Source organism: Vicugna pacos, chromosome 16 (genome assembly GCF_048564905.1).
Source record: "Vicugna pacos chromosome 16, VicPac4, whole genome shotgun sequence".
NCBI classification, from domain to species: Eukaryota; Metazoa; Chordata; class Mammalia; order Artiodactyla; family Camelidae; genus Vicugna; species Vicugna pacos.
The window spans coordinates 32,730,381-32,748,006 of NC_133002.1; the positions used below are offsets into that span (position 1 = coordinate 32,730,381).

The 17,626-nt window shown below is 46.3% G+C and overlaps 1 protein-coding gene across 1 annotated transcript; it reads right to left on the reverse strand.

Annotated features, from left to right (window-relative positions):
- Nucleotides 1-311: 311 nt before the first annotated feature.
- On the reverse strand, nucleotides 312-2,846 carry EIF1 (eukaryotic translation initiation factor 1). Its single transcript, XM_006219248.4, has 4 exons — nucleotides 2,591-2,846; nucleotides 1,720-1,883; nucleotides 1,477-1,578; nucleotides 312-1,181 (listed from the first exon to the last, which is right to left on the reverse strand). The coding sequence occupies exons 1-4, from the start codon at nucleotides 2,619-2,621 to the stop codon at nucleotides 1,137-1,139; spliced, it is 342 nt and encodes a 113-aa protein (XP_006219310.1). The 5' UTR covers nucleotides 2,622-2,846; the 3' UTR covers nucleotides 312-1,136.
- Between the last annotated feature and the right edge of the window lie 14,780 nt (nucleotides 2,847-17,626).

Sequence of the window (17,626 nt, forward strand, 5' to 3'; positions counted from 1 at the left end):
GGGAACTCTGGTTTCCAACTGTGCTGTCATCTCGAGGCAAGTTCCTCCACAACCACTAAGTCACTTGGGCAGGGGGCCAAGTGTCTATCAGCCAAGTAGCACCTTCCTTCAGGACATCGATGAATGGGACAGCCTGCTCTGACTAAACGCTTACAGGGAGCGTGGCGGGACAAGCTCACTGAAGCTGCTCTTGGCTAAGACATTCAGGACCCAGCTGAACGGCGGGTGCAGACGTGTCCTCTACTGCTATTTCTGTGGTTCTCCCACATGTACGAGACTGACCATGGATTAAGCAGAATCTGCAAGTCAGATGTTTCTGAAAACAAGTTTTATTTAAATAAGGGTTTAAATACATTACATAACATTAAAACTGAAGGGGAAAAAAGAAAACAAAACCAAAACCAAAAACCAGTTTGTTACTTCACATGGCATTGGGCAGCTGTCGCTAGTAAGTTGCAAGCTCTACAGCTACGTGACTGACATCCGTTTGAAATTTGTTCCCTTGTCAAAAGTTTAACTCTGATAGAATGAGCCTCACATTCTAGTTTGGACATTGATTAGCTAGGATATGTCTGGTCAAAAAGACCTTGGCGGCGAGCCACACATCCTGTCACCTCGCTAGAGAGGAGGAGGCTGCTCTAAGCTCTGTCCAGCTGGTAGCGCTGGGGACACCAGGGGATCTTTCCCCGACGACCAAAGGCTCCCTCTAGCAGTGCAGCTGCTGCCTTACCCCATCCTCTCCTATCGGCCTCAACAAGGGCTGTTCAGGTGGTGACATTCTCTCAGGGCAGGGAACTCTGTGAAGGGACTGCCGAGGAGCTTCTGGCCAGACATAGCCGTCTGTGATCTTGGGGCTCTGGACTTGGCCGAAACATCACGTTATTGCTTTGTTTCAGGCTGGACACTGCCAGGCACCTACTGCTTGACCTCTGTTCAAATGAGGGACTTCAAGACTAGACAGCATGGCTCTTTTCAGTTTATTGCATGAAGGAGTTACACTAGTCCAAGTTAAAAGCAGACCCCAAATGGTTACATCATACAAGCGGTGAGGTTTTTAAACTTGTGACAAGGGACAGAAGGGAAATTCTACTCATTGCAAGGAAATCCTCACTTAAGCTTCAGTGAGCCAAAAGCACTTAAAACCCATGAACCTTCAGCTGGTCGTCCTTAGCCAGTCCAATCTGCAAAGAAAAAACAGCAGTTTTAAAGACGGAATAAAGTTAAAGGCTCCATTTCTGATGACAACAATCCTGTCTTCCTGCTTCTACACTAGGCAAGAGCAGTCCCAGAGCCAAAATGCTCTGAACTCAGGATACTAAGTCAAACCACCAACTGTGTAACAGGATTTTAGCACTTAGCAACAGCTAACCAGATAGCCTACTTTAGCACCTGTCTGCCAGCAACTTAAAACAGGATCTGAGATTAGTTAGCCAGGGCAGAGGCACAAATGTACTATCAAGAAGTGACTGAACTCACCTCTACGAGGAACTGACATATGTTCTTGCGCTGGTCACCCTGTAGCTGAATCACTTCTCCATATTCTGGATGCTCAATTACAGTACCATTGCAGGCAAATTTCTGCAAAGACATTGCAACCAAAACAAATTAGGCCAAGCAACAGCTTTAAAGTAATAATCTTCCCTTTCAGGAAGTAATACAATACAGCACCCCCGTGTAGACAAGTCATACGATTTTCCTAACATCTCCTTAAAAACCTACCTTCTTAAACGCCTTCACCAATTTCTTTTTATCGTAATCATCAGCGATCCCTTGGACAGTGGTAAGGGTTTTCCTGCCGTTTCTCTGTTGAATTCTTATATGGATATAATCTTCAGTGCCAGCAGGAAGCAGATCATCACCCTTACTTGCATCAGCAAAGGGGTCTGAGAAAAAAGGTTAAGCGCATTTAGAATTACCGTGCTCAGATGCCACTGTCACCCTCCCACTGGATCTTCTGCCCATGCAGAAACTGATACTGAAATCGTTAGGGCTTGAGTCAGATCTGGTATGTCCTTTGTTGAACAGGTCAGTCCGGGACAGCCGGCTTCCCCAACCTCGGAGAAAGCCTGGGCCTGCTGTCCCAGGCCCGCCCTCGGAAGCCGATCACGTGTCGGGGGAGCCAGGGCTGGCCCGCAGCGCCCCACCCGGCTGATGCAACCGGCCGGAACCCGAGCTCCGAGGCGGGGCCACGCTTCCCGCCCCATTGGCGAGCGCATTTGTCACTTAGGGCTGGTGCCGCCTCCCCCTCTAGGCTCCGTGACAACGGCGTTGACGTAACGGACGTGACGCAGGGGTGGCGGGTGGGGCGGGTGTGGCCCTAAGGAACCTGGAGGCCATTAGTAAATGCGCCACCCGAAACGCTGGGCCCGCCCAAGGGCTGACCTCCCGCCCGCTCCTTCCGGTCGCTCTCAGGGGCTAACCACAAGGCCCAGGCCGCGGCGTCGCTGCCCGTAAGCCCTGATACCCTCCCCCTGCCAAAGTTTACGAAAACCCAGCACGCTTAGCAGCTTGCCAGGTCCTGTACGCGGGCCCAGGGAGCCCCAGCGGCCCACCCGGGCCTTCATTCACTTGGGACCTTCCCGCGACCTACCGAAAGAGTGGAGGTTCTGGATAGCGGACATACGATACGATTCCTTTTCCTCGGTGGAAACGGCCTGCGGAAGGCGGCGGCGGGAGAAGGCGGGCAGGGGGGACGGAGCGTCGGGAAGCGAGGGGGCTCAAGGGGGAGGCTGCTGAGTCCTCGGCGGCGGCTCAGTGACTGGGGCGGAGGGGCGGCGCCTGTATTCACTTATATAGCCGCCCCTGTGACGCCAGCGCGCTGCCCTCACGTCCCGGCCCCACCCACGGCGTCGTGCTCCCTGCGACCGGGCGCCGCCGCTTCCAATTGGTCCGGGGGCCGGGATGCGGGACAGCGCTTGCGCAGGACCCGTGCGCCGTGGGAGGGCGTCCTATGGACCAGAGGAGAGGTGGAAGGGGGAGGGAAAAGTTGGTCTTTTTAGGCGCCTGCGCAGTGCTGGAGGAAGGCGTCTAGGCTGCGCGGAAAACTGGCCGAGGTTTTGGGCGCGCCTGCGCAGTATGTTCTCTGTCGCGTTCTTGATCCTGTTGCAGGAAGGAGGGTTTTCTTGGGCAGATTGGCACTTTTAGAGGGGATTTAAATACTGAGCCTCCCAAACAAGACAAATTCCCCCTGTCTCATACCCACCCAACTACCCACTCACTCCCTACTTTACAGATTATTATCTTTATAGATTTAGGGCGGCACTTTTAAATAAAATCAACGTACAATAGCATAGCCATAACCTTAACTTTATCATTTAGATTAACTTATCACTTAGAGGAATCTAATCTAAAAATGGATTGATCTACTTTAAAATATTATCATTCAGATAATCTAAGGAAAGCCCGCCTGGATCATTAGCTCGAGTTCAGGGGAGAGGAACGCTGGTTCTGAGGTCCAAGAAGAATCCACGGACCAGAAGGGGGTCCTTTGTGTCATATGAATTGTGTGGGGTAGGTAGAGCCTTCCCAGAGTGTGGTTGAAATATTTCCTTTAACACAGTCGACCTTTCTTGCACTTTAGGTTTAGTAATTGAAATAACCTTAGTTGCAGGGGTATGTAGCGTGGGTTTAAACTCCAAAGGCCTCCGGGGCCAGGTAGGTAAGATAAAGGAGTGCAGACAGGCAAATGTGATGTCATGGGGTGTGGTAGGGGCCCGAGGTGAGAACCAGAGGCTGCAGCACCTCCAGCCCTTTGTGCCCGTCTTTTTCAAGGAAACCTGACCTTCCAGAGATTTATGTAAAATCTCTTGGTCTTTAAATATTGCTGATAAATTTAACTTTTTGAAAAACACAGTGCAAGCCAAACAAAAAAATGTGTGTTGGCCCCAGGACTGCCAGTTTATGTCCCTTGATGGTCAGGGTTTACTGGCCTCGTGGAGTCTAGTGAAAGACAGAGACAATAAACAAATAAAATGACATATTGTGATAGGGGTGCCCAGGAAGAAGTAAATAAGATGACATGAGAGAGTGACGGGCTTCAGAAGGCCTCTGAGGAGGTGACATCCCAGCTGGTGCTTAGAGGCGGGGAAAGAGCCTTCAGGTGGGCAAGGTGAGAGTCCACTAGATGGAAAACCCATAGGGAGGAAAAGCTGGGTGTACATGATTGTTTTTTTGATTCCATGTTTACTAAGTAATCTTTTGATGAATGATTTGGCTTCCTTGATAACAGGAAGGGAGGAACCATGGCTAGAAGTCATGAGTGTCCCAGTCTTCCATCCATCCCAGTCTGAGAAGCTAAGGATGCAATCTTTCTCCAACTGGGAACCTCTACACTCAACAGATATGGCTCCGTTTGAAAGGGGTTTGGAGAGAGGGAGTGAATGAGTCAGAGGTGGCGTTCGCTGTGTGCACACATATTTTGTTATATGAAATTTAAAAATAGCAGTATGGTCCAGCTCATCTTTTCCTTTTAATTAATTCTTTTTTTTTTTAGTTTAGTTTAGTTAAAGTTTACATGTATCAATTTCTGGTGTACAGCATGATGTTTCGGTCGTACATACACATACACATATTCCTTTTCGTATTCTTTTTCATTATAGATTACTACAAGATATTGAATATAGTTCCCTGTGCAATACAGTAGGAACTTGTTGTTTATCTATTTATTTTATATATAGTAGTGTCCGCAAATCTCAAACTCCCAATTTATCCCTCCTCACCCCCTGTCCCCCACCCTGGTAAACATAAGTTTGTTTTCTATGTCTGTGAGTCATTTCTGTTTTGTACATAAGTTCATTTTTGTTTTTTTCTTTAAGATTCCACATGTGAGTGATATATGGTATTTTTTTTAACATTTTTTATTGATTTATAATCATTTTACAATGCTGTATCAAATTCCAGTGTTCAGCACAATTTTTCAGTCATTCATGGACATATACACACTCATTGTCACATTTTTTTCTCTGTGAGCTACCATAACGTTTTGTGTATATTTCCCTGTACTATACAGTATAATCTTATCTATTCTACAATTTTGAAATCCCAGTCTATCCCTTCCCACCCCCCGCCCCCCTGGCAACCACAAGTTTGTATTCTCTATGAGTCTATTTCTGTCCTGTATTTATGCTTTGTTTTTGTTTGTTTGTTTGTTTGTTTTTTAGATTCCACATATGAGCGATCTCATATGGTATTTTTCTTTTTTTCTTTCTGGCTTACTTCACTTAGAATGACATTCTCCAGGAGCATCCATGTTGCTGCAAATGGTGTTATGTTGTCGGTTTTTATGGCTGAGTAGTATTCCATTGTATAAAGATACCACATCTTCTTTATCCAGTCACCTGTTGATGGACATTTAGGCTGTTTCCATGTTTTGGCTATTGTAAATAGTGCTGCTATGAACATTGGGGTGCAGGTGTCATCCTGAAGTAGGGTTCCTTCTGCATACAAGCCCAGGAGTGAGATTCCTGGGTCATACAGTAAGTCTATTCCTAGTCTTATGAGGAATCTCCACACTGTTTTCCATAGTGGCTGCACCAAACTGCATTCCCACCAGCAGTGTAGGAGGGTTCCCCTTTCTCCACAGCCTCTCCAGCAGTTGTCATTTGTGGATTTTTGAATGACGGCCATTTTGACTGGTGTGAGGTGATACCTCATTGTAGTTTTGATTTGCGATATATGGTATTTTTATTTTTCTTTCTGGCTTATTTCTCTGAGAATGACAATCTCCAGGTCCATCCACGTTGCTGTGAAGGGCATTATTTTATTGTTTTTTTATAGCTGAGTAGTATTCCATTGTATGTTTATATACTATATCTTCTTTATCCAGTCATCTGTTGATGAACATTTAGGACAGTATTTTTTTTTCCTATGAGGATAGCTGGTTGTCCCAGCACCATTTATTGAATACTGCCTGATTTGTCCTGCCTTCTCTATCATAATCATATTTCCATTTATGTGTGAGTTCGTTTTGGGACTCTCTGTTCTGTTCCACTGGTTTATTCATCCCAAAGCCACAATCTCTCAATTATAGGCGCTTTACAAAAAATCTCAATGTCCAATAGCATGAGCCCCTCTGTTTTATTCTTCTTCAGAGTTATCTTGGCTCCTCTGGGTCTTGTCCCTCTTTCACATCATGGTGTGTCACCACTCCTTGTGTTCACCATGGCGTTCTCTAAAGCACCCAGACCTCCTCCTCTCAGGGTTTGTACGTGCTGTCCCTTTGCTTGGTACCTCCCTCCCTCCCCTCCTCCGCTTGGCATCTCCCATTCATCCTCTAGGACTCAGCTGGGATTTTGTCTTTTTCTGAAAAGACTGTGCTTGGAGTCTTCTCTTGGGCCCCCACTTCCTCTGTTTTGGGCATTTATCACACTGCATTTTGCTTGCCTGTTCCTTGAACTGGCTGCGTCAATTGCTGGGCCCAGTACAAGATGACAGCGCAAGGCTCTTTGTTCAAAAACGGTTAACAATTTCAAGACAGTGACAGCAGAGCATTGAATCCAGCACAGGGCCCTTCTAAGGATGGTGTGCCTATGATCTGGCTCTGCCCCTTCCCTTAGTCGTCTCCCTCCTAGACTGGGAGCTCAAAGAGCGGGATGCGTGCCTGTCTCCTCTACTGTATACATGCAGTAGTTACCGGCACATAGTGGATGCTCAGTGTTTGTGGAATGAACACACATAGGTGCTTAGTTACCAGGAACAGCCAAGCTATAACCTCTGCCACCCTCTTAGAAAATCCTGGGGCCAAGCATTGAGAAAAAGTCCTTTCCAGAGGTCCAACTCCGGGCTCCAAAGGGTGCTGCTTGACCTGGCCTCCTCTCCCCAGCTCCTCTCCCAGGGACCTGGTGTCTGGCGCCAGACCTGACCTCAGTGCACTTTAAATAGTTATGGCCACAAACACACACAGGCTTTACTCTGGGCAGGCTGCAGTTCAGAGGCCAGGCTTGGGGCTGGTTCCTGGGGAAGTGGGATACCCAGTTCTTAGTTACTACCAGCTTCCTAGGTGACCCTGTTCGCCTCTTAGGGCCTCTATTTTACCCCTATAGGAGGAGGACTAGGTAAATTCCAAGGCCTTTGCCAAGTCTAAAGTCCATAGCTCTGTGCTCCTGCTGGGAACATTTCTAAGAAGGGTCTACAAGAGTCCACTGTCCAGTGCGGAGGTCGCCCCAGCCTGGGGAGCCTGTGAAGTAATGATGGAGCCAGGACAAATCTGTCTGAAAGTGACATCTGTGCCTGTCGATAATCCTGGCTTGTTTATTAACTGTGCTCCTAGTTCTGAGTCCTGGCCCCGGCAGCCAGGGCAGGGCACAGCGCACCAGCTCCGGAGTACCTGAATCTGAGCATCACCCTCACCTCTTCCTACCTGGGTGACTCAGTATCTCCCAGCCTCTTTCTTCTCATCTGTACAAAGGGGTAATAATACCTTTCACTTAGGCATTTGAGGGGATTTAAAGAGAAGAGTATGTGTGACAGGATAAAAACGTAACACTGTTAAATCACAAAATAGATTATGCCAGATTCTCAGAGGAGAAGGGAGAGAGAGCACCTCTGAGAGCAGTAAGGGACAGGAGTAACGCTGTCAGAATGGAGATGGGACAGAGGTGGGCCCCTCTCTAGGGTGATCTTTGGATGTGGTAAGGACATGGCTGGGTGGGAAACCTGGGGAACTTCAGCCTTGATTAAGGTTCCCCAGGGCTCTGGACTTGTCATGGAAGCAACAGAATCTCCCACCAGGAAAGGATCACATCCTCTGGGGAAGTAAGCATCTCCATGTTAACCAGGGCAGATGGATGATCAGGTCCAAGGGGCCTCCCTGTAGCTGTGGTGCTACAGAAAACCCTGTAACCTAGAGGGAATCCTGGGGATCCCTGGAGCCTCTGTCACAACCAAGGTCGGATTTCTGGGCAGCTGTGGGGATAACTGGCATAGGATTTAACTTGACTGAAAGGAAGTCAAATAAATGTGGTATTTCTTGCATTCTTTATTTGAGAGCTACCGCTTACATATGTACAGAATGGGAATGGTGTCCCCCCATTCTCCTTCCCAGTGAATTAAGTCTGCTATTCTCACCACTTGGAAAAGGAGGCAGAGCTGGGCTTTGCTGTGGCTCTGACCCAGATTGCCTGGGGTGGTTACGAGATGTGCGTGTTAGGCCTCAGCTGGGGTTCTGCTCATGATACGTCACTCTTCAGCCTACCCCCACATGGGACATGAAAGGGACCTTTATAGGGTGCTATAGGGTGCTGGAAATGGCGGTAAAAATTCATGGAGCTGGACCCTTAAGACTGGTGTACTTTACTCCCTCTCTGCCCCCACCTCCAGGCTTTCTTCTTCTTCTCACTTTTCCTCCCCTTGCCAGGGACTCCACTCCTGCTCAGTTCCCCTTTACTTCTTTTCCAGCAGTGCATCCACCTTCCCCGACCTGCTTGCTGTTCTTTCCCCTCCTCTCCTTCCTCCTCCTTTGGGAGTCTGGCAGGAGCCCCTATAGATGGGATGAGGGGGAGGCAGTCTTGCTTAGGAAGGGGGTACAGTCCAGAGCCCCTGCTTCCCCTCCCCTGGGCAGGCCCACCTGAGAGGCTAAACTGCAGGCTCCGTTGCCCTGGGTGGGGAGGATAAAGTGCAGCCTGGGCTGGTGGGGGAAGCGGAGAAGGGCCCGGCCTGGCCCCTGCCCTCGGGGAGCTCATTGCCTGGCAGGGTTCAGGTGCCACCCCCTCGAGCTGGGGGCCCGGGCGGAACAGAAGAAGTGCCAGGTACAGGTGCACAGAGGGCCCTGCATTCTGACTGAGCACGAGAGTGAGGGTCCCCTAGGCTGGGGGTGGGGAGCGCACGGGGTGGACTTTCCAGATGGCATAAAGAGCATCAGATGCGTTGTGTGGAGATCAGTTCAGACCTGGCCCCTCTCGGGGAGAAGCCCCAGGGTGTGTTTGGGTAGGGCAGTCTGCCTTGTACTGAGACCACACCTCCTCGGGTTTATTTTTAATTTAATTTAATTTAGTTTGTATTTTTTTAAAGTTGGGGGGAGGGTATAGCTCAGTGGTAGAGTGTGTGCTTAGCATGTGCTAGGTCCTGAGTTCATTTCCTAGTAACTCCACTAAAATAAATAAATAAACCTAATTACCTCCCCCTCAAACAAAACAAAACAACAACAAAAAAAGGAGTTAATAGAGTTTTAAAAACTTAGCATGAAAACGAATTGTAAAATATTTCAATAACTTTTTTTTTGTTCTTATTTTTTATTGAATGTAGTCAATTTACAATGTTAGTTTCAGGTGTACAGCAAGAGTTATTCAGTTAAACGTATATCCATATATATACACATTTCTGATTCTTCCCCTTTATATGTTATTACAAGAAATTGAATATAGTTCCTTGTGCTATACAGTAGGTCCTTGTTGTTTATCTCTTTAATATGTAGTAGTGTGTACCTGTTAGTCCCAAACTCCTAATTTATCCCTCTCCTCTCCTTCCTTCTTTGGTAACCAGAGTTTGTTTTCTATGTCTGTGAGTCTAGTTTTGGTTTGTAGATAAGATTTGTATAATATTTTTTTTAGATTCCACATATAAGGGGTATCATATGATGTTTGTCTTTCTCCATATATGATTACTCATCAAAATAATAATATTTTGGCTATTTTGGGTTAAATAAAAAAGGACATTAAAATTAGTTATACCTGCTTCTTTTTACTTTTGAAAAAATGTGGCTACTGGGAAATTTAAAGTGACACGGGCAACCTTTATACTGGAAAGCACTACTCTGGATGATTCCAGACTGAAGAGAGGGTTCGTTGGCACAGCACGGAGCAAGTCCACACTCAGACACTTGGCTGGTCCCCCCAGCCATCTCCTCACCAACATCACCCTTATTTCCTGGTCTCCTACTTCCTCCTTCAGCCTCTCTGGTGGGCTTACCAATTGCTCCCAGCTCCCAGTTTGGAAAACAGCTCAGGGATGGTCATGCGTAAAGAGCTATGTGATCGTTTCTTCCCCAAGTGGCTTATCTTCACCCACCTGAACTGGGGCTTTTCCTGGGTGGGGATGAGAGTTTTACCACTGAGAAGGTGAAGTTTTCTCTTCTTGTTTCTCTTACCCAGCCCAAGCTGACACTCCCACCAGCTAGGAACCAAATATTGTCACCTGAGTGTGCCCCAGGGTGCTGGGGGCACTGGCCTCATCCTTTGCCCCAGACAGCTTACATGTTGTCCTTTCTACCTCTACGTAAGACTCTTCCTGAGAGGAATTCTGGGAAATAGTTTAAAAAATGGGGTATAATTTTTAGAGCAGTTTCAGGTTTACAGCAAAATCTAGAAGGTACAGAGAGTTCCTGTGTACCTCTTGCCCCCAGGCAGACACTACTGCCTCCTCCACTGTCAACATTCCCGCCAGAGTGGTACCTTTGTTACAATCAATGAACCTGCATTGACACATCACAATCATCCAAAGTCCATAGTCTACATTAAGGTTCACTTCTGGGCAATGCGTTTCTCATTTTGTGAAACTAACAGTTATTGAGTGTCCCCTACCCATTAGGTGCTGTGCTGAGTATTTCCCACTCCTGTCCCGTGGGATCCTGACAAAGCAGGTGGCATTGGCCCTTCTGTACATAAGGCATCTGGGCTTAGACAAGGACACTGGCAGGGGTGGTGAGGGTGGCCCTCTTCCTGCTGGGCAGCTCGGCCGCCTGGAGGGGCCAGGTTTCCAGAAGTCTCTGGGGTGATTCTGCCCTTGTAAGGGGATTAGTCATTTCCTGGGAGTGCACCCCCGTTCTCAGGGGTGTGTTACTTTAAGTTTGCAGAGTGAGTCTGGGTGGCCTGGGCTGCTGTGGGCAGGGCAGCTATGACAGCACATAGACTAGGATTTAAAAAACATTGTTTTTGGATCTTTAATTCTTTTCTTTAAACAAACAATGGCTGAACCCCTTACCATGACCAGCCCTGTGCTGAGCACCTGCCTGCCCCTGAGGGGATGAGAGCGGGGATTGACAGGGTCCAGCTGTGGTTCAGAGATGAGCAGACCTTGTGGGCATAAGAGGCACGTGTGTGTGCACGTGTGTGAATACATGGGGGCGAGAGTGAACGTTCATGCCACCGCGTGTGAGCGTCAGTGTGCGTGTGTATGTGTATCTGAGGGAGTGAGAGCATGTATGCGCAGGTGTATTCCTTCCTTCCTTCCCAGACGCTCCCAAGGATCTGAGTGCTCCCTTCCTCGCAGCCCAAACTCAGGGTAATCATAGTCCCTACAGGAGGTCCTGCAGACAAGGTTGGGGTTTTGAGTCAAGGGACATTTTGAGATGTCCCGCTTCTTGTTTGCTCTGTGTCCTCAGGCGACTTGCCTAATCTCAGTGAGCCTCAGTGTACTTTCCTGTATGTATCAGGGAAAAAACCCATTGGTTTATGCGCAACCTCCAGCTCACCTTCTAGGGAGAGCAGCTCCAGTGTCCTGAGGGGCCTTGGGTGGCAGGTTGGGGAGCCTGGTAGAGCTAAGATGCTAGGAGGAGGATTAGACCCCAGGGGAGGCGCCGGGGAGTGGTAGGTGCAGCCGGCAATGCTAGAGGTTGAGTGCAGTTGGTGGGAAGAGGTGGAAAGGGAGGGGCTGGGAGAGCCGGTGTATCTCAGATTTTCGGGACCTTGGGGAAGGAAACTTTGTGCCCGTCCTCTGCTCCTGCTGAATCCTTAGTAAGATAGTGATCCCTCACAGGTGTACAGACAAGGCTTATCTCCACTTGACAAAACAGTTTGTACCAGGTTGTAGGACCCCAAAGAGCAGGTGCAATTAAAGACATCAACATGTCCCCACTCCCTATTATTATATGTTTAAACACAATGCATTTTGCTTGGGATCAGACTTTGCAAACTGTTTTGTGACTTGCTTTTTGTCACATAATAGTGAAGTAAGCTACTGTTACATAAAAAGAGGGATATATGTATGTTTTGGTCTTAAAAAAGGTTACATGTAAGGGGAAAGGAAATAGAGGATAGAGGGGATGGGGATAGAAGCTGGATTTCTTTGACTTTATCCTGTTTTGGAGATTTGATTTTGGAACCATGTACACATTTTACCTAGTTATAAGGATAATACATGCAATAGATTGAAACATATCAAATATCTTTATTTTAAACATATTGAAATTCACAAGTTGATAAGGATGAAAGAAAACCCTTATCAGTCACTTTTGGAGGATGCTAAGGAATCATCTCATTTCTTTGAAAGCTTGCCTCTCCTGTAAGAACTGTGCTTTAGGGGAAACAAATTATAGATGAGGGGGAGGGACATACTTCTCTTTATAGAAGTATTCCAGGTAATCAATGAAGAAGGGATGATACAATGAGAATATTGCCATTTTGCAACCCCTAATGAATGAATGGATCTGGGCAGTAGTCCTCAACTGCTGCTTAAGTCCCCCAAAGAGAAACAATGTATTTCTCCACCACCGCCTATGAAATTTCTCCACCACCACCTATGAATTGCCCCTGCTGAGAAGGAGGAGGAGACAACCTTAAATCTGATGAAGATTTTAGGTCTAACTGGCAAGTTTCAGGCAATACAGAGGACAGTGGAACATGTGAAACTACACCACGGGAATGCAAGCTGCAAAGTCCCAACTGGAAACTCTACGGGACACATCATCTTTTCTACAACAAATGAATTGGGAGGGGAAAAGAAAAGACAGGGAGAAGGTACCTATATTTTGAAAGACTTAGATCTATACAACCAGTTGCTTTATGTGGACTTTATGTCGATCTCAAACTGAAAAGAAAAAATTGTCATTTATAAGAGAGAGATTTAAACACTGACCAGATAGTTGATTACGTTGTGTGGTATTGTGATAAAATAAATATATATTTGGTCTCTGCCCCCAGGTCCTGGCACAGAGCTCCTAAAACCGTTGTGATTTCCTGAATGATGGGGATGCTAGGAGCATCTTTTATTAGAATATTTGGTCTTCGTCCCTGGTTCCTGACACAAGAACTATTGTGACGCTTAGAATCTCTGGAGTGATGAGTGTCTTTTTGTATGTTAATGTGATGACTTGTGGCTTCAGCCCCTAGATAGCTTCCGGATGGAGGCTGGTTGCCAGAGGAACCAATCACGTGATTGAAGAGTTGGACTGTCCAGTCTTTTCTCCAGCCTCCTCTGGGGATGGGGGAGAGGCTGGAAACTGAGTTAGTCACCTGGGGCCAATCATAATGGAACCTCCATAAAAACTTAAAACAACAGGGTTCTGGTTGGTGAATACATCTATGTGCCAGGAAGGTGGTGCACTCGTTCCTGAGGGGTTAGAAGATCCTGAGCTCAGGACCCTTACAGATCTTGCTCTGTATTCCTCTTCATTTGCCTGTTCATCTTTGTAGTTTATAATATCCTTTATAATTAACTGGTAATAGCAAGTGAAATGTTTCCCTGAGTTCTCTGAGCCATCACAGCAAATTATTGAACCCTAGGAGGGGGCTGTGGGAACATGATTCACAGCCAAGTTGGACAGAACTGTGGGGACCTTAGGACACACCGCTTGTGACTGACGTCTGAAGGGGGCGCAGTCTTCTGGGACTGAGAGAAACTTTAATCTGTGGGGACTGTACTAACTCTGGGTAGTTAGTGTCAGAATTGCTTGGTGTGGAAAATCCACACATTTGGTGTCAGAAGTGTTGTAAGTAGAGAAACTGTTTTCCTTTATTAAGGAATTATTATTAATTATTTCAGGTGTGATAATTGCATGTGGTCATGTTAGAGAAAAAGAGTTCTTATCTGCCAGCTACATAATGAAATATCTATGGATGAAATGCTATGATCTTTGGGATTTGTTTGAAAATAGTATGTTGGAGAAGAGAAGAGGTGGGTGGGGATACAGATAAAGATGTTTCATGAATTGGTCATTGTTGACTTTGGGTGATTTGAGCATGGGGGTTTATTATATCATTTTTTTCTACTTTGGTGCATGTTTAAACATTTCTGTAATAAAAGAGTGACAAATATATATTCTGAGCCTCTTTCTGTGCTTATAAACAGAATTCCACAACCACATTTTTAATGGGTACATAATTTTTGTCTACATGTAGCATCAAAAATGTAACCAGTCCCCTTTTCTTGGACGTCTGAATCAAGTCCAATCCTCTGTTCTCATCAACAGCACTGGATAAACATCTTCGTGGATAATTCAACTTGCACATCTTTTAGTATTTCTGAGGATAAATTCCTCTAAGTAGATTTTCTGGGTCAGTTGATAAGCATATCTTTAAGGTGTTTGCCAAACTGCCCTCCAGAGAGCAATTGGTTCACGGTCCCTCCAGCAGCCCACGCGAGGGAGGTCCTCACCCATCTCTTCCAGTGACTTATCAAACTCTTCTCTCTCTGGGTTCTGTGGTGCTCTCTCATCTCTGTTAAGGGCTTTACAAACCCTAGTTCATCACATTTAGTTGTCTCATCAACCCAATGAGGCAAGGACTTTTATTATTACCATTTTATAGATGGAGAGACCTAGGCTCAGAAAGGGTAAGCAACCAGCCCAAGGTCACACAGCTCCTAGTAAGCTGTGGTTGGAAAACGTGGCCTGGGACTCACTGACAGTATGGACAGGCAGCTCTCCCTTTGCCTTCTCTGCTGGCTCCCCTTCCTTCTCTGGACTCCTGCCAGGTCCCACACTCCTGCTTCCTGCTTTTCTTGGGTCCTGCATTCCTGTCTTCTGCGGCAAACTGGCGACCTCGTTCCTGACCAGCTCTAGGAAGATGTCTCCTAAATTTGCACCTTGGTTCAATTCAGTTCCCATGAATTTCTATTTCCAGGTCTGTCTCTAGGAGGGTTGTCAGAATCACAGAGTTCAAGTGGACCAGAAGCATCTCTGGGGCCAGTCCTTGGCTCAGGGCTCTGCTACCTTCTCCAAGTCCCTTCACCTGTCTGATTCTCAGTCCCTCGGGTGTAAAAGTAGGGGAAAAAACACAAAGGGTTGGGAAATAGCATAGCAATACCTCAAAAAACTAAACATATAATCATTTTATCAGCCACAATTCCACTTCTAGTTATAGACCCAAAAGAATTGAAAGCGATGAGTGACAAGAACAGATATTTGTACACTCACCTTCATAGCAGCATCATTCACAACAGCCAAAAAGTTAAAAAGAAACAACCCACATTTTCATCGATGGATGAATGGATAAGCAAAATGTGGATTATTCATACAATGGAATAGTACTCAGCCTTAAAAAGGAATGAAATTCTGACACAGGTTACAACATGGATGAACTTTGAGGACATTATGCTAAGTGAGATAAGCCAGTCACAAAAGGACAAATACTGGATAACTTCACTTATATGCAGGATACAGAACAGTCAAATTTATAGAAATAGAATGGTGATTGCCAGGGGCTGGGGAAGGGGAGAACGGGGAGTTCTTGCTGAGCGGGTACAGTGTTTCAGTTTGGGATGATGAAAAGTTTCTGGAGATGGATGGTGATGATGGTGATGATGGTAATGATGGATGATAGTTGTACAACAGTGTGAAAATTACTGCTGAACTATATACTTAAAGATGGTTAAAATGGTAAATTTCATGTTACGTATCTGTACCCACAATAAAACACACACAGACACAGACACACGCAGTTACGAAGTGGGTCAAAGAAGTTAACTCACTCGATATACCCCTGTGATGTTTAATAAACATCCTAGATTTAGCACACCCTCTACTGAGCTCCTAATCTCCCCTTCCCATCCCAACTGCCCCCATCCACTGTCACCCCATCTCGGCTCCTGACAGCTGCATCTCCATGGAGACAGCATCCTGACTTTTCCCTTCCACCTCATGTCCAATTGGTTAGGCAACTCTGGCTCTCTCTGCACAATATATCAGAGTCTGACAGCTGCTCACCACTCCCTGGCTCCCACCCAAGACTGAGCCACCACCATCTCTGTTCTGGATTACTGCATAGCTACCCCCACAAACTTTCACCCCAGCTCCTCGGTGTCTGGTCCCCACACAGCAACCCGAGGAAGCTCCTTAAAATGGCAATCACATCATGACCCTCTTCTGCTCAGAAGTAAAAGCTGGTCTTCACATGTTCCACCAAGCCTTTTGTGGTCAATCCCTGTTGCCTCTCTTAGCTCATCTCAATTACTTGACTGTTCACTCCTCACTCCGGCCACACCAGCTCCCTTGCTGGGCCTAGAACATGCCAGAAATGCTCCCACTTTGAGATCTGGAAGCTTTTCCCTAGATATGCACATGGCTTTCATTCCCAAAGTTTCGTAGGGGAAAAACAATTTCCCCTCCACTCTTCAAACTTCTTAGCTGAGATGCTTGTCATATAAGACAGATTATCAAGAGAAAAATAAGCAAGTTTAGTGGGGAAGGTATAGCTCAGTGACAGAGTGCATGCTTAGCATGTATGAGATCTTGGGTCCTCCTCTACCTCCATTAAAAATAATCATTAAAATAAATAAATGAAGCTAATTAACTCCCCTTAAAATTAAAAAAAAAAAACAACCCCAGCACGTTTATTAAAATGTATACCCCATGCATACATGGCAGTACTCAGGAAAAAATGAGTAACTCCAAGTTGGCTTAGAATTCAGGCTTAAATGTTACCGAGTCCAAACTCGTTCTGCTCGTCACATGACAGTCAATAAATCAGGAGACAAGGTGTTGGGGCAAGGAATAGCGACTTTACTCGCAAAGCCGGCAGACCGAGAGGATGGCAGACTAATGTCTTGGAGAACCATCCTGCTCCAGTCAGAATACAGGCTCCTTTTATACAAAAAAATCCAAAAAACAAAAAACCAGGGGACAGGGTGTGGTTGTTGCAAACTTCTTGGTGTAGGGAATTCTTTGTTCCTGCAGCTGTCCTCTAGGGCCAGGTCATGGTGCTCCTGCAAAACCTCCAACAAAACAAATGTTATTCTCTGTTCTGCAACTTTGTTATCTTTACCAGAGTGCAGAGCTAGCAAGACTAAGCCTGAAAACAGGGCACTGTGGTTAAAATGAAAGAAACAGATCCAGTATAGAGTCAGATTTGTTCTCTGCTATTACATAAACACTATTCTAAAAAAAAATGGGAAAGAAGGGATATAGGTCTCTTAGGGGAGAGAATAAATGATTTCTAGGAAAGATGATGAAGGGGCGATACCCACAAAGGGACCAGCAAGTCCTGCCAGGCAGGGCCACTGCCTTCTCGCTTTTGAGCTTCTGTAAAACGGCTTGCTTCTAGGAAAATGAAACTTAACCTTAAAATTCCATTGGTTCCCAAAACCTCACTCCTGATCGGTCCATTTCTAATACCTCAGTTATATACGACACAAACATAATCAAAACCTAAAACCCTATAAAAGCCTGTGTAAACCTACAGACCAGGTCCAGAGCTTGGAGTGTTAACTCCTTTGGGCCCGCTGGCATAATAAAACTGAGTTCTCCAACCCTCTGAGTGTTGCTTGCTCTTTAGACGGGATTCAGGTTGCTGTAACAATGAGTGGGCCCTTGGAAGACTAGTGGGGAGGAATGACAGTTGTGACAAAGCTTGTCTGGATGTGGTGTCGATTTCTCTTCTGTGACAAGAGTCAGTTTTCCCTGGCTGATGAAACTCCCTCCTGCGGGGGGATTTAGGACAGTGAGTTCCTTTTGGAGGATGTGTCTTTACGCAGGTAAAGG

Excerpts from the sequence above, each read along its gene's own strand:
- EIF1 (XM_006219248.4), bottom strand. The coding sequence starts at position 2,621 with ATGTCCGCTATCCAGAACCTCCACTCTTTCG. Across the intron at positions 1,884-2,590 it reads CCAGAACCTCCACTCTTTCG|ACCCCTTTGCTGATGCAAGT; the intron begins GTAGGTCGCGGG and ends CTTTTTTCTCAG. Across the intron at positions 1,182-1,476 it reads TATGTCAGTTCCTCGTAGAG|ATTGGACTGGCTAAGGACGA; the intron begins GTGAGTTCAGTC and ends TTTTCTTTGCAG.